General features: G+C 41.7%; 1 protein-coding gene across 9 annotated transcripts in view; it reads left to right on the forward strand.

The window, feature by feature from the left end:
* mfsd8l2 (major facilitator superfamily domain containing 8-like 2) overlaps positions 1-14,856 on the forward strand; it is a 29,375-nt gene that overhangs the window by 1,262 nt on the left and 13,257 nt on the right. For 3 of the 9 annotated variants that reach the window (XR_015126240.1, XR_015126239.1, XM_086273389.1), the window contains exons 2-11: positions 689-775; positions 4,190-4,791; positions 6,436-6,498; positions 6,592-6,711; positions 6,968-7,047; positions 7,516-7,786; positions 11,062-11,135; positions 11,414-11,627; positions 12,590-12,712; positions 12,888-13,018. Coding sequence is in view for 7 of the 9 variants with exons in the window: in XM_086273389.1 (XP_086129515.1) it covers positions 4,431-4,791; positions 6,436-6,498; positions 6,592-6,711; positions 6,968-7,047; positions 7,516-7,786; positions 11,062-11,135; positions 11,414-11,627; positions 12,590-12,712; positions 12,888-13,018 (1,437 nt within the window). In the remaining 2 variants the exon portion in view is untranslated. Of the gene's footprint in view, positions 1-688; positions 776-3,881; positions 4,792-5,567; positions 5,695-5,772; positions 5,968-6,435; positions 6,499-6,591; positions 6,712-6,967; positions 7,048-7,515; positions 7,787-11,061; positions 11,136-11,413; positions 11,628-12,589; positions 12,713-12,887; positions 13,019-14,856 lie in introns of those variants that run through there. The other 6 variants (XM_086273392.1, XM_086273390.1, XM_086273391.1 and 3 more) reach the window with 6 other exon arrangements.

Here is a 14,856-nt window from a genome sequence, read left to right on the forward strand (position 1 = left end):
CATTTAGAAATACTCTGTGCTGTGCATGTGCTGTAATCTCACACATGCATATATGTTGAATCGTTTTTTCTAAAATCTTGACTAGTCCTTTGTTTACAACAGTGCATATCTGTTACAGACTGCTGCAGTTGTTTGTATATTTATACAATATTTCTTTTTAACCGACGCCATTAACAGACCAGCAGGATGTCATGAAACTTACTGGTTTTGTAACCTGTTGGAGGCAGGACAGGATACAAAATATAGGCTTTTTTTTAAAACTTTACAAACAGAAGATGTACATTTTCCAGGCTTATAGTAGTAATCCTATGCCCAATCAGTGGAATGCAGTATGAACTGACTGATGTCACCACAAACTGGTTTTTATACATACCCAGTGAGCACCTATAGCGTGTATAATGTGAAGCTCTGTTTAAATTCAGCCGTGCTTTTCCTTCATAATGAACCCAAAAGTGTTGCTGCCTGGCCCAGTCGATTGCCGGCTCTTACCGTGTCTGCCGCCTGCGAGCACCGTGCAGGTTAATGTTAATGGGGATGCTGGATGACCTCCGGGGAGAATCTGTGTTCAACCACATGCCCACTCCTATCTGAGCTACCTCCTGTACAGTATATCCACCTAACAAGCTCCTCTCTATCTGAAAGTCAAATGTCCTTCTGCCAGCAGCTGATCATTTCATATCTCCAACAGGCTCCGGGGCACTGCTGTGACTGGCTGAGTGGACTCGATATCAGTTTAGTCACCGGGGAACTTCCTGTTGTTTACCAAGGCTCAAAGGTGAGTGCAAAAACACCTTCCACCCTCATATGTGTTTCTATAGAAACCACCACAGGTAAGGCAGGTAGGATGCTAATGGCCTCTCAGCGGGCCTGTGACACTCAGCAGCAGCCGTTTGTCACGGAAAAGCCGAGCCGGATGAATCCCTCCTTGATTACCGTTTCCATAGAATGAAACACACGCAGTGACGCTACACTGGTGAGTACACATGCTCTATGAAATCATTTTTCATTAAAAAAATTACAGAAAGGTCAACACTATGGCCAACAAATGCACGCATACATATATAGTAGATTCCTACCCAAATACATGAGTCCTGCGACTTTTCATCACTGCAGGGGCCTGGTGAGCTCGAAACCTCTCAGATTGTCTGGACGTTATTTGGCATGAGCACATGATGCTGAGCGAGTTTATATCTGCTATTCAAACAATCAAATGTTTTGTATTATTCATGGGTTGCTGAAAAACATATGGCGGTATTAACTTGGTGACAGTTCTGTTTAATACAGCGAGCCCAAGGCTAGGAACACCACAGCAGCTTGAAAAAAGGAGCTACAGCTCAACACAACAGACAGCAGTGTCATACCTAATTTATTCAGTATTGAATACATTGCAGCGTTAAGCTGAATAGTTTCCTCCGTTGCCCGCTCTGCTGTTAAAGCTCCATAAGCTATAGTCCTTGTTTATCTGATGTATTTCATTACTTTTTGTTTTATCACTGTGTGATTTATTGTGTTTTTGAACAGCTAAATTTAGCCCCATGCTTGTAAAAAGCACAATTCCTATTTAAAGACCTGTGCAAAAGACTCAAACCACCTCTTATTTCTTTATATTGTGCTATAGAAATAGGAAACAGGTGCAGGGATTTATTGAAGCATGTGCAAACATGCATGGAAACACACAGTATGTGAGGCAAAAACAGAGTTTGTACAATTCTAACAAACATGAACGGCAATAATTGGTGTGACTTTATGTTGGCTGCCTTTTTTCTTCTGTTCTTTGTCAACACGATCCCACACTGCTTGTTGAGGTCCGAGCTCTGGGGAGGCCAATTCATGACTGGTAGTGTTTCACTGTGTGTTTACTGCATTGGCAGTGTGTTTGGGATCGTTGTCATGCTAAAACATTATCAGAAGCTTTCCAGATTGTACTACATGATGGATCCAAATTTGATGGTGCTTTTCTGTGTTCATCAATTTGGACAAGATCTCCAACACCACTGACCGAAATGGAGCCCAAAACCATGATAGAGCTTCCACCATGTTGTACACACTCTATGTTGTACCTCTTTCCTGACCTCTGTACATACTTGAACCAAGTATTTCATATTTGGATTCACCACTCCATCTGTTGTTTCTCATTTTTAGTTTAGTTATTGTAAAATCTGGCATTACATGATAACCTCAGCCTTTTGTCCCTGTTTCTCTTCCTTTGGCTTCTTCCTTTCATTGAGATAATTTCTCATTAGGCTTCAGTGAACAGTAGATGGATCAACTTAAGCACCAGATGCATCTGTCAAGTCCTGTGTCAAGTCTTTGCTGGATTTCTTCAGCAGTTTCCTAAAATCCTTAAGGACAAACTGCACACCATGCCGGGATATGCCGAGTTTTCAGCTAATAGCTCTTTGGGAATCACATTACTACGCCAAAACTACTATTTTATGTTATCATTGGCATTTTTCATAGATTTAACTACAGAAATTGAACAGAAGATGTGTTTTTGCAACAGGCTTCAAGTAACAAAGTGCCTTAAAGATACAATTTGTCCTATTCTCTGTTATGTGTAGGAGCTTTTATTATGCTTGAATGATTCATGGGTCAGTGTTAAGTGGCTTAACAGAAAAAAAAAACAAAGCAAAGCAACAACAAAAAAAAGATTTACTATGAAAACGGTCAGTTCCAAGAAAAACGTCTTCTAAACGTCAGTAAGACAAAGGAGCTGATAGTGGACTTCAGCACTAAGCAGGAGAGGAACTACCAGACCCCCGTCATCAACGAGTGCCCAGTGGAGAGAGTGGACAGCTTCAAATACCTCGGAGTTCACATCACGCAGGACCTGTCATGGTCCTGTCACATCAACACCGTGGTGAAAAAGGCCCGACAGCGTCTCTACCACCTCAGACGCTTGAGAGACTTCCAACTGCCCTCCAAGGTGCTCAGGAACTTTTACTCGTGCACCATAGAGAGCATCCTGGCGGGAAACATCTTAACCTGGTTCGGGAACAGCACCATGCAGGACAGACGAGCTCTACAGAGGGTTGTGCGGTCAGCTGAGCGCACCATCCGCTCCGAGCTCCCTGACCTGCACTCAATCTACAGCAGGCGGTGCTGGACCAAGGCCAGGAAGATCGTGAAGGACCTCAGCCATCCCAACAACAGACTGTTCTCTCTGTTGAGGTCAGGAAAGCGATTCCGCTCCCTGAAGACCAACACAGAGAGACTGAGGAGGAGCTTCTTCCCGCAGGCGATACGGTCTCTCAATCACACCACCACACAGTACTGACCCACACATATGGTTCTTACACACACACTGGACTTTCTGGACTTTGGTTTTGCACAACACTGGTCACTATATTCTTCATTTCCAGTTAATACTTGTACAGCTGCTGTTATTGTGTATATATTTATTTATATTTAGATTTCTTCATACATTCTTATATAGTTCTATATTGTGTATTGTGTATTTTGTTGTACAGTTATTTTATTTTCAACTTTAATTTATATATTTATCTTTATCTTATTCTTCCCAGTTAAATTTACCCTTCATTCTAATTTGTGTTGTACAGTTATTTCATTTTTAACCTTAATTTATATTTTATTCCTTCCTAGTTAAATTTACCCTTTTTAATTTTTCATATTTATTTCCTATCTTATTCATAGCCTTTTCCTTTTTTGTTCTCTTTAGGTCACGAGCAGTTGTCCAAGCATTTCACTACATATCGTACTGTGTATGACTGTGTACGTGACAAATAAAATTTGAATTTAATTTAATTTGAATTTAAACTCTGAAACTCCTTCAGAAGGCCTGGAGAACTATTGCCCTGGCTCTTCTTTAGATGTTCTTCTTTAGTCTGCCTCCTTGGAAGAAAAGTATAAAGAAATGAGGAGTGTCTCAAGACTTTTGCATATTACTGTGTAACCAAAAGGGGCAGATAGGCCTTGCACATTTTTTCACAAGGTTGGGAGGTGCTTTTGATGAAACTGAAGCAAACAAGTTTAAATATGTATAAACCTCAGGGTACTTTACCTCACCGGGCAACCTGAGAACTTGCCTCGATCTCGCAGCGTGGTGCTACACCGAGGACTGGAGTCAAACAGAATTTCATCTTTAACATAAATGCCTAATGGAATTGGACTACTGCAATCATTTCATATTTGTTTGTATTGTTTCCATGTTTGCTGTGACGTGGTCCAGGCTTCGTTCGTCCTGAGCTTTTTCTGTAAGAAAAGCCTCCCATCGTCTTTGTTGTCCATCTCTAAGAAGTTTTGCTGTGACCTTGTAAAGCGCTGCAACAGATTCCTCTGATTATCTGGGCCGGCAGCTGTAATAGGATGCATGGTGTCTCTTGTTATCTGATTATGGCTCTGAAGAATGTTTCAGAGCAGCATGCGCAGATAGAGGTTGGCATGTAAAAAGAAGCAAGTCAGTGAGGACAATGGATAATCACCAAAAGAGGAATCTTACTTTTCTCACCATTGGACTGATATTCATGCTGAGTGGCATAGAGTACGGTAAGTTCATATCGAACTGGATATCATTTCAGGGTTGTTTTTGGCATATTAATGCACACGTCTCAACCCTTCTCTGTTGTTCCTCTGTGGTGGCCTCAGCTGTCATTCTTCCTACAATATGGAGGTATCTACAGATTTTGGAGGCTCCACCTTACTTCCTAGGTCTCGGTCTGTCTGCCTTCAGCTTGAGTGCACTGGTCACGGGCCCGCTATTTGGCATCTGGTCAGATCGAAGCAAAACTACAAAGTCCATTGTCCTTTTCTCAAATGTTTTCGAGATTGTTGGTAAGTAGTCAAGCCACGAGACATCACATGACTAATTTAGACTCTGCGTCACGCTTCTGTATGAAGAGACTCTGTGGGTCATCTTTTACGCATTTATTTTCACCTCATGCAACACAGAGAATTCCTTATAGATGACCGAGCTTACAAAAAATCTGATATCAGGTCATTCCTTTCATCTGAATGCAATCTAAATTTCTCTTTGAACGTAGCCTCCAGGAGGAAGAAAGTCAAGTGAATAGTGAAAGAGGCGCAGAATTGATTTAAACCTGCTTTCTTTCTAATGGTCAGCAGAGGGTGGCTTCTGCAGTTGCAAAAAGAAGTCTGATTGTAGAAAAGTCAAAGAGGAAATCACCCTACTGGTCCCTTCCCAAAATATTGATTCTGTTCTGAGTCTCATTTAGAATAAAAGACACAGTTAAGCAGGAAGTGCTTGCTAAATTGTGTTTGGCCATTTCCTGCCATGTGATTGTCAGTCACACTTCATCACGTGTGGTTTCATAAAAAGAAAAAAAAAGGCTTTAGTTATGTAGACCTATACTGGCTGGCAACCCCATGGCAACCACCCACTGGGTTGTGTTGGTCAGTGTTTGCTGGAGGTTACTAGGTGAAATCAGTCACAAAGAGGGTACTGTACCAACAACGTCCTTGTGATTGCTTTTGTTGATAGCAGATTGCTGCAGTTGCCCCATAGCTTGCTGTTGTAAAACTAAAATAAGACTTGAAACAGAGAAGGTTCACGTGTCTTCCATGCAAACTACTGGTGACAGCAGCAACTTGCTAGAGACCAAAGCAACTGCAAGAAGGTTCCTGGTAGCGCACGGTATACCTCCATACCGCTTTGTGACCAATTTCATGCTAGTGCGTGCCAACCTCTAGCAACCACTCTCCAAGCAGTTGTGGTTGGTGAGTGGTGAGAGGGCTATTAACAGTGGACCTTTAACCTCCTGCAGCCACTGGCTAATCTGTTAGTTGATGCACATGTTTCCATAGTGACCATAGTTACCAGATAGCCACTGACTAGTCTCTAGGCTTGTGTGAAGGTACAGGCTTCAAAATGAGAACTCTCTAGCTGCCTCTGCGATTCAAATTTTTATCTACAGGATGCACACAATGGATTATGGGAATTTCTAAAATAACTATTTATTTGTTCTTTAAGCAAAGCATTATAGGGATGATGTGAGTCATTGTTAAGAAATTTATGTTGTCAACCAAACAACAAAATCACCTGAATGCTATTAGACTAACAGTATATTCTAAATAGTAGCTAAATATTAGTAAATACTAGCTAAAACCTAGCTACTATCAGCTAAAATCAACTAACTAAAACAGCAGTACCACATGATCGTCTATTATTGTTAATGTGCACTTTACTAGATACAGTGTTTTTCTATTGTCACCGAATGTGTTGGAATCAATGACTGTAGACCTTTTTAGTAAAAGAAAAGTTTTTTTTTATACAGTCATTGGTTGGCGTGTTAGCATGCTAACATTAGCCAACTAGCCAAAGTATAGAATAGTATAGAAGTTAATGGAATTGTTACAGGGTGAAGCCAGTACTTTTTTGGAAACATTTAAACAAAGATCTTGCCTCAGATGAAGATGCATTTCACAACAATTTTTTATTTTTTTTTAATTTCTTCTCAGGTAACTTTATGTATTTCATTGGATACTCAAAGTGGCTTTTGTTATGCAGTCGGATTGTAGCAGGTGACAAATGCACACACATGCACGCATGCATTACGTAAAACGGTTAACACTCAATGCATGTAATATATCATAGTTTGATATGTTTGCCCTAAGGTGTCGGAGCAGGAGCTGGGTCCTCCATCTTTGGCTTTTTGACTCGGAGCACTCAGCCGGAGGAGCGAGCTGGAATATTTGCCGCCATCATGGCTGGTCGACAAGCCGGTCTTCTTGTTGGTCAGTTTCTACCCTTTCCACTTATCCACAGAGAAATAGGTGTTATTTCACCTCTCACCACCCCTTCTGCCCTGTGAGGAAATATCAGACAACGGGAAGGATTTCGTGATCCTTTTTTCCCCTTTTTTCTTTTTTGATGTTTCATTTAAACTGTGAGCAGAAAAAAACATTCAATAAAATCACTAAGGAGCAGGCTACTGTTTCCACACATCTTCCATTTATCTCATCTTTAAAGCACTTCCTCCTGTCTCTACAGGGCCGGCGTTCAACCTGTTCCTGCGGCTGTGTGATTTCAAACTGGGGCCCTTTGTTGTGAACAAGTATACGTCTCCTGGGGTAACAGCATCCAGATAATCAGTAATCTAAGGTTCTGTGAAAGGCTCATGAATACAGAAATAACCTTCAGAAATAGTCGCTCTACATTCTGTGCTCACATATATATTTTTCCTCCTTTGTTCTCCTGTGAGTAAGAGGAATACAAAACACCTGCAGCGGTACTCGGTCCCGTAACAACCTGTATCGATCTGTTTCTATCTAAGTGTGCCTCAATAAAACACCTGTAGCGTGGATGAAGCTTAAATGAGACTTAACAAAGCTCTTATATGCCTGCTTCCATTTTTTTCCGCATAATATGACCCAGAATCCCTCTCTAGAGTTCACTCTGCCAGGCAGCGCTTCCATAGCTGAACCACTTTATCTCTCCTGAAAGCTTCCAGGGATTCTGGTCCTGTGAAAATATCTTTTTTTGTGTGTTTAAACTGTAAGATCTTTGAAGACATGTGGGTTTTTCCTCCATGCTGTCAGATCTTCATGTGCCTGTTGTGGATGCTGCTCCAGTTTGTCGTCCTGGCTATGTACTGGGATGTACCACCCGTTAGCTGCGAGGGGGGAGCCACGATGATGGAGATGAAACAGGAGGAGGTAGAGGAAGAGGTGCCGCTGATGGGGTCTGACGAGGAGCCGGTGCACACCTACAGAGCCCTCAACTCCGACCAACTGGAGACCTCCACCTCGTCTGACATGCAACCCGTCCACAGAGCTTCGGACCCCTTCCGAAACTTCAGCGCCAGCAGAGGTGAGCCGGCAGGTTTGACTGCCTGTCTCGAGCAATTACAGTCAGCTTTCCTCTGCCCCATTTTGCAGCGTTCAGGTAGGAAGAGGTGTCACTGCCAATGCACATGTTTCATATCTGCTCTATTGATTTTGCTTGTATTTGCTCACTCAGTCTCGCACACACTTTCCATTCTCCAGGTCTCTCTGAGGAATTTTCTGCAGCATGTCAGATCAGATTCCCGGTGTATTGATTGGACTTGCGTGTACATGTCTGGTTTATGTCAGAGCATGTATATACATGATGTCAGGTGCACTATTGGATTAGTGTCATAGTACGTTTACATGGCGATTGCGATTGTTTGCCACTACTCAATATCCTTTCTGTACTTTCTTTGACTGTGTGTGTGTCTTGGGAGTGAGTGGGTTGAGTACTTACTCATTTGTCTTAACCATGTTGTGAGGACCTAAAGCTTTGATCGTAGATTTACGCACTCACATTCTGGGGATTTATTTTTCTTTTGGGGACGTCGTTAAATTTAAGCTGCAGACGTGTTTAAAGCTTACGGTCGAGGTGAGTGTTGGGGTCAGAGTTGTGTTTAAGACTGAAGTAACTCTCCAGGAAATGCGAGTCGGTGTTGTGTCCTCTAAAGACACAACTGCGAGTGCGTGTGTTTGTGTGTATGTGCTGTATTGATTCTCTCACTCTTTGAAGACGTGGTAGAGGGAAGGATGGAAGACTTCCTTTTTTATTGACTGACTTGCTGTGGTTGACTTGTGGATGAAATGGAGACAGAATTGGTAATGTGGCCAACATTCCTCTTATTGATTCCTTTTTGTACGAAGAGAAGCTACAACACCAGAAACGCAGCAGGAGCGGAGGATGTTTTCTCTGGCACATGCAGTAGGAGTGTCTGTTAGCCCTTACAGCGTGTCTGGTATTCGCTCTCTTTAATTATTGATCTTTTCTGACTTTTTGTGGAGAAGCTTTGAAAATCAGGGCAGATCTTTCACTTTCTTTCATCAAATCTTGATTTTTCTGGTAGGTGTCGTGGAAAGAAAAAAGTACATAACAGCACCAGTAAAATCTCTGTGAATCTTTGCTTTTGGAACAAGGAAAACTACACAACTGCCTTTTTTAGTCCATGTACTTGTATTGTATCTGAACTGGATCAGATTTTACACATGCTTACACGGCACTGCAGGTTTGTAGCCTGCTCTGTTTCACGCTCTAGTTCTTCTCCCTTGAAAAGACTGAAACATTCAAAGATGTATTATCTGAAATATACTTAAGAGATATTTTGTAATCAAGAGTTAGATTCCACTTTCATACTGAGCAAAAAGTCCAGATGCAGGAGTGAATGCCTTCATTTGTTTAACATGTATAAAAATATAGAAATAAAAGAAATGCAGGTTTTACTCTGTGCTAGATCCTCTGCTAGTAAATGTCTTCCTGGATAACTAACAACAATGATATCAATGAAGTCAATATGTGGTTTAAAACAGTTCTAGGCTATATAGCTTCTTAGTTTTTCCAGTTAGATCAAGAAAGTATGATTAGTTTTAGGGTTGAATTTTGGGTTGATATTTTCAGGTTGTACCCCTCCTCTCACGAGTGATGAAATGTTTAGAAGTAATGGTAAGCTAATTTTAATGCCATGCTAGCTAGTCTCTTTCCTAAGCTAAGCTATACAATGAATAAAACGGTGGAACTTGCTGTTTTGCTTTGTCTACTTGTGGCGTCACCAGAAAACCATCTTTAGGTCAAAGCATTTTCCTCATAGATCTTTTTATTACTTATTTTCTGTGCAGCATCAAATGTAAAATGTATCGGCTGAGCAAGAGCATGTCTTTAAGGTCCAAAGGAAAAGCATCAAAGTGGCCACCTGGATTTTTAAAAAAAGTATAAATAAATCTTGGGCTAATTTGGATTGGCCGCTGAGCTGCTTTTATCCATAGATGGGATAAAAACTAGTTTCCGAGTCGTTTGCCGTTTGAATTGATGCTTTGATGTTTTTGCTGTCACCATTTTTTTTTGGGGGGGGGGGTGTTTGAAGACAGAGTTGATGTTTGGATGAAGAATCAGGTTTTCAGCTCACTCTAGCAGGTTTGGTTACCAGTCTGCTTCCATAAACTTCATAGGATCAATGAACAAACTTCTGGGAGAGTTCGTACCACGCAGAAACACATCATATTAGCCAATTAAAATTGTCATAAAAGGCACCAACAGCACAAGCATGGAGGTAAGATCCAGCTCAGTGGCTTGAATAAGCAGAGGTGATACCTAGAAGACCCAAACTGCTTACAGTTGCTTGTGTCTGGATGCCTGTTGGTCAAATTGGCCGCGCCCCCTGCTTCTAGTATCCAGAGTCCTTAAAAAACCCCTCTCTGCTCAGAGATTTTGTAATAAGTGAAAAAATGCACAAACTATTTTTTGTTCTTTAACGATGCTTTCTACTGTCTGGATATTTTAACATTAGGATTGACCTTCTTTTAGAGCAAGGCAATTTTCAGCTCCAGTGGTTGCCCTTTGCTTTAATACCAAAGACCTGGCAACCCTAGCAACCACTTTGTAACTTTTTTTGTCCATTATTAAGCATTTTTGATTCTAATAATCAGTCTGTAGATTCAGACTTTGGAATAAAAGCTGGGAAATCTTGGGGAAAAAAATCTGTCTCAGAACTTTCTGAGGTACAATAAATCATTTTAAAGCCACATCAGGTATTTACCTGCACACATACACATCCAGTGACATAAAATAATCAAACCATGTCAATAGCAGTGCAAACGCTGAACACAGAGAACTGAACTGTAGTGGATCACACAGTGTAATATCAAGCCGATTCTCCAGCCATCTGGCATCCAAATTTAGCAGCAAGCCCAGCTCGTTTTCCTCCTCTCCAAGCCCATAAGGAGGAATTTGTTCCAGGAAAAGCTGGTATCAAAATTTGGAATTTATTGAAAGCTTCCCCCCCCTTTTTTCCTGTGTAATCATGTTTTGGATATAAGATAAATATCAGAATCCATACTTCTCTCCATCAAAAGAAATAGATATAGAGCGTCTTGGACGACATGATCAACACGACCAGGCGGCCAGGATTTGTCACGCCTCCTTCTATCTTACAACCGCTTTGAGATCGTCCAACTTTTCTTTTCTCTTAAAACTTCTTGATCTCGAATTAACTTGCCAGTTGAAACTTTCGATTTGAAGCTAGCAGTTGAAGATTTTTGGGGATTTTTCTCCCTGACTTCCCTATTTTATTTCTTCTGGTATCTCTCTCTCTGTCCTTCTCTGCACAGAGTTCCTGAGAGAAGAGGTAGTTGTTGTCCTCACGGCTCAGTTCATCACTCTCTTCAATCAGACGGCGCTGGAGGTGAGAGCAGCGACCATCGAGATCCATCAGGCAGCGATTCCAAACATTTCACACTATGTCACACTGTTTATCATCCAGAGTGAATAACACTGAGTCTTCTAAGACCTAAACTTTTGGGAAAATAATCAGTTAAATGCTGAAGCACATAATCAGCCTCTGTGTAAAGATCCATTCTCACCTCTTATTAAACTGACCTAACTGGATACTCTGGTTACCTTTCTTTACCTCTGAATGGACCGCTTTGCCTAAATGACTGGTGTCTTTCTAAAAATTCACAGACCATGGTGACCCCTCTTACGCAGCGCCACTTCAACTTTGGCGAGCTGGGCAACAGCCTCATGTACAGCCTGTGCGGGGTGGAGGTCATCCTGGGCTTCTTCTTTGTACGCTGGCTGAGCAGGAAGGTGGCGGACCGCGCCGTGCTGGCAGCGGGCCTGGTCATCTGCTGCACTGCCTGTATCTGGTGCCTCATCTTCCTCTGCAACCCCCGAGGTGCTAACCTGCCTGTGAAAAACCACACCCACAGACACACACACACAAATGCAGGCACACACAGACACAAAAATGCCTCTTTTTCTGAGCCAAATCCTTTCTGTTCCACCAGTGTCGGTGTGTAGAGCACAGCAGAGCCATATTGGGTTACACACTGGCTGAACTGAGTGTGCTCTGTAAATGATATCATTCAGCAGGATACCATAGAGGCAAACCGGATCCTGTATGTTAATGTTGGCCTGCGTCTGTTGCAGCTCGTCACGTTTATCGCTCTGATTACAAGTGACAGGTGCTGGAGCTGGGTAGTGCCTGAGTACATATAAAAGGATTAGAGTAATCAAATTTAGCAAAAATGCTATTTGTTAAAGCGTGGCTGTCATTTGTTTGCCATTTGTTAACCGTTGTGGTTAAAGCAACCGAACAAAGACATAAAACCCGAAAGAAAGACACCTAAAGAAAAACTATTTTATCCTTTGGGGCCACCGAGAGGCATGTTTGATTGGTGAAACTGTAATTTGATCGTAAAATGATAGACTTTCAGCTCATGCAAGAACTTCCAACAATTAGAGTCGGCACAAATTCATACAGGCATGTGCATGATGCAAAGCAGCAGAGAACAAAAATCAAGTGGTTGCCAGCTTGGCAGGGGTTTCGTTTTTCGGATTGAGCCGTCTCTGGTGTTGCCAGCCCATTTGTGGGAGAAACTTAAAAACTGACGGACGGACGAGCTGGGCAACCGAAGCATGATCTGCCACACTCTTTGAATGATCATGACTCCACATGAGAAATAAGAAGCTTCAGAACTGTCATATTTATTGGCCACTAGGTCTATCAAATATAGGTATGCGAGGGTTTATGTTGGATTGCGCTAAAGGTAATTGCTGAATTATGTATTCCATTTACTCTGTGATAAACTACTTTAATTTAGCGATCCTGTGATATCATCTTCCCACCCCTGCCAGGTGGTTATGGATGGGAGCTGTCAGCCTTCATCATCGGAGTGTTTCTGCAGCTGCTGGGGCTTCCCTTTGTGGCTGTGTCTCAGGTGTCTCTCTTCTCCAAAGTCACTGCTGAGAAAACACAAGGTTGGCTCATATTACCTTGGCACCGTGTGCTGGCTCAACACATTAAAACAACAGATTGTTGCTCAGCGCATGTGATGCATAGAAAAAAAAATTACACGTAGCGAACTTTAAAGCCATATTGTTATGTTTATATCTGAAATAAATAACCTAATATTTTGTGATCCCTCACCAAAAGGATTCAGCCAAGGTGTCAGACGCTCAGTTGGGGGCCTGGCCACAATCTTGGGTCCCTTGTGGGCTGGAGGATTGACTAATAATTTGTACATAATGTTGGGCATGATGCTGGCACTACTTCTTATGATCACAGTAAGTAGAACAAGGCGCTCAGTAATAGTGTAGTGTTACACAGACTGGCTATGTGGCTGTGTTCTGTCAGGTGTTTAGCTTAGCTTGGCTTAGCATGTAATCTATTATGTGGTACTAACACATATCTACTATCACTGATAAACCAACGGGATAAGACATGCCATATACAGTTATTTAACCGATACAAAAGAGAAACTGGAAAGTTTTGTGTTGTTCAAATTTTTATTCTTTATAGAGTGCTAAGCTAAGCTATAGCTTGTAGCGTTTACGTCATAGATCCAGACCTGAAATTCCTCCAGAAGTAGTGATGTAGCTGCTGCAGGACAGCGATTTAACTGCAAAATGACATAAGCGTTCAGCAAGCTTGCTTAAATAGAGAATTAATTTTGTTTTGCAATCACTTGAGTCAAGTCCCCTGTTGCAAGGAGACCTATTGCAGACAGGTTGCACTCTTTGGTGCAGAATAATTGATTGATTGCAGTGAGCTGGCAACCTCTACAAGGTATCTGAGAGTGATTGCAGTCAGTTTGAGGGGGACCATGATCATCCACCTGTGCAGTTGCCTTAGTATTAAAAGTGCGCGCCACAAACTTTTCTGTTCAGCTCAATTCTTTTTATATAGCACCAAATCACAACAACAGTTGCCTCCATGCACTTTTTATCCGGTTGTTCAGTCTGACGTCACTAGCCGTGTCTGGGTCTAAACTCCGCTGCAGGTCCATATATCAAACATCACTATGGCATTACTGAGAGTTGAAAAACTGTCTAAAGTCTTTCATCTTTAATAAAATGATCAGCGTTCTGCTCTACCAGGTGTAACAATTGAGTTTAACATCCAGGCATCCATGAAAACGGAATTTATGACATTTAACGGAGTTAGAAGTTAGCAGGGAGTTAGCTCGCTAGCTTCTATCTAAATACAATATAGCATGTCCTGACTGCAGGGTTTTGGAAAGAAATTAAAACGTACAGCTCTGTTATCACTTCCAGCATAAATGAAGACAGAAAACTAAACAGCAGTGACGTTTGAAGGGTTACTGAAGTTGGGCTAGCTGGTATATAATGATGTGCTACGTGACCGCTAGCGACACAGCTATGTTAGCATAATATAAACAAGCTAACTTTTTTTTCCACTCGATAAAAGTTAACGTGAGTGTTCTCGGTGGTCAGGAACAAATGTAATCGCATGGCAGGATGCTGTAAAAGGACCAAACTTCAGCCAGGAGAACAACTGAGATAATCCATTCACAATACGAGGTTAGTCATTCATATACTGCTGCATGGGCTGGGCTGTAGTTACATCCTAAGGTTTTAAAAACTGAGCTTAAATAAATGATTAGCGGTAATAAAAGCCGAGGGAGGTCAGCAGTGATCACTGACTGTTTTAGGAGCTTTTTGAGATCAAATAGAAGAAAATACATAACATTAAACATGTTAACAACACAAAAGCCATATTAAACGCAGACTACTTTAGGCCCGGAAGTAGGATTCGTCGTGTCATCACTGAACAACCAGATTGTAAGGTTAAGACCTATGTCTGTGAAGGTTCTCAGTCATCCAGGTCATCATAGTCTAAGGAGGTTTAAAAGAAAAGCGTCTGGACTTCTTTAGGTTTCTTGAAGACGTTTCATCTCTCCTCTGAGAAGCTTCTTCAGTTCTAAGAGCAATTGGTGGACAGTCCCAGATTTTAAGCCCTAAGTAAAGGTCCTAAAATAATACATAGAATACAGAAAAAAAAAATCCAACAATCAGATGACCCCTTATGAGCAAGTGCTTTGGTCACAGTGGGAAGGAAAAATTCCCTTTTAACAGGAAGAAACCTCCGGCAGAAACGGGCT

The sequence above is a fragment of the Aulonocara sp. 'chitande type north' Nkhata Bay genome, linkage group LG18 (genome assembly GCF_057382095.1).
Source record: "Aulonocara sp. 'chitande type north' Nkhata Bay isolate Kocher_YH1m ecotype deep benthic linkage group LG18, A_spYH_male_GT1.1, whole genome shotgun sequence".
NCBI lineage: Eukaryota > Metazoa > Chordata > Actinopteri > Cichliformes > Cichlidae > Aulonocara > Aulonocara sp. 'chitande type north' Nkhata Bay.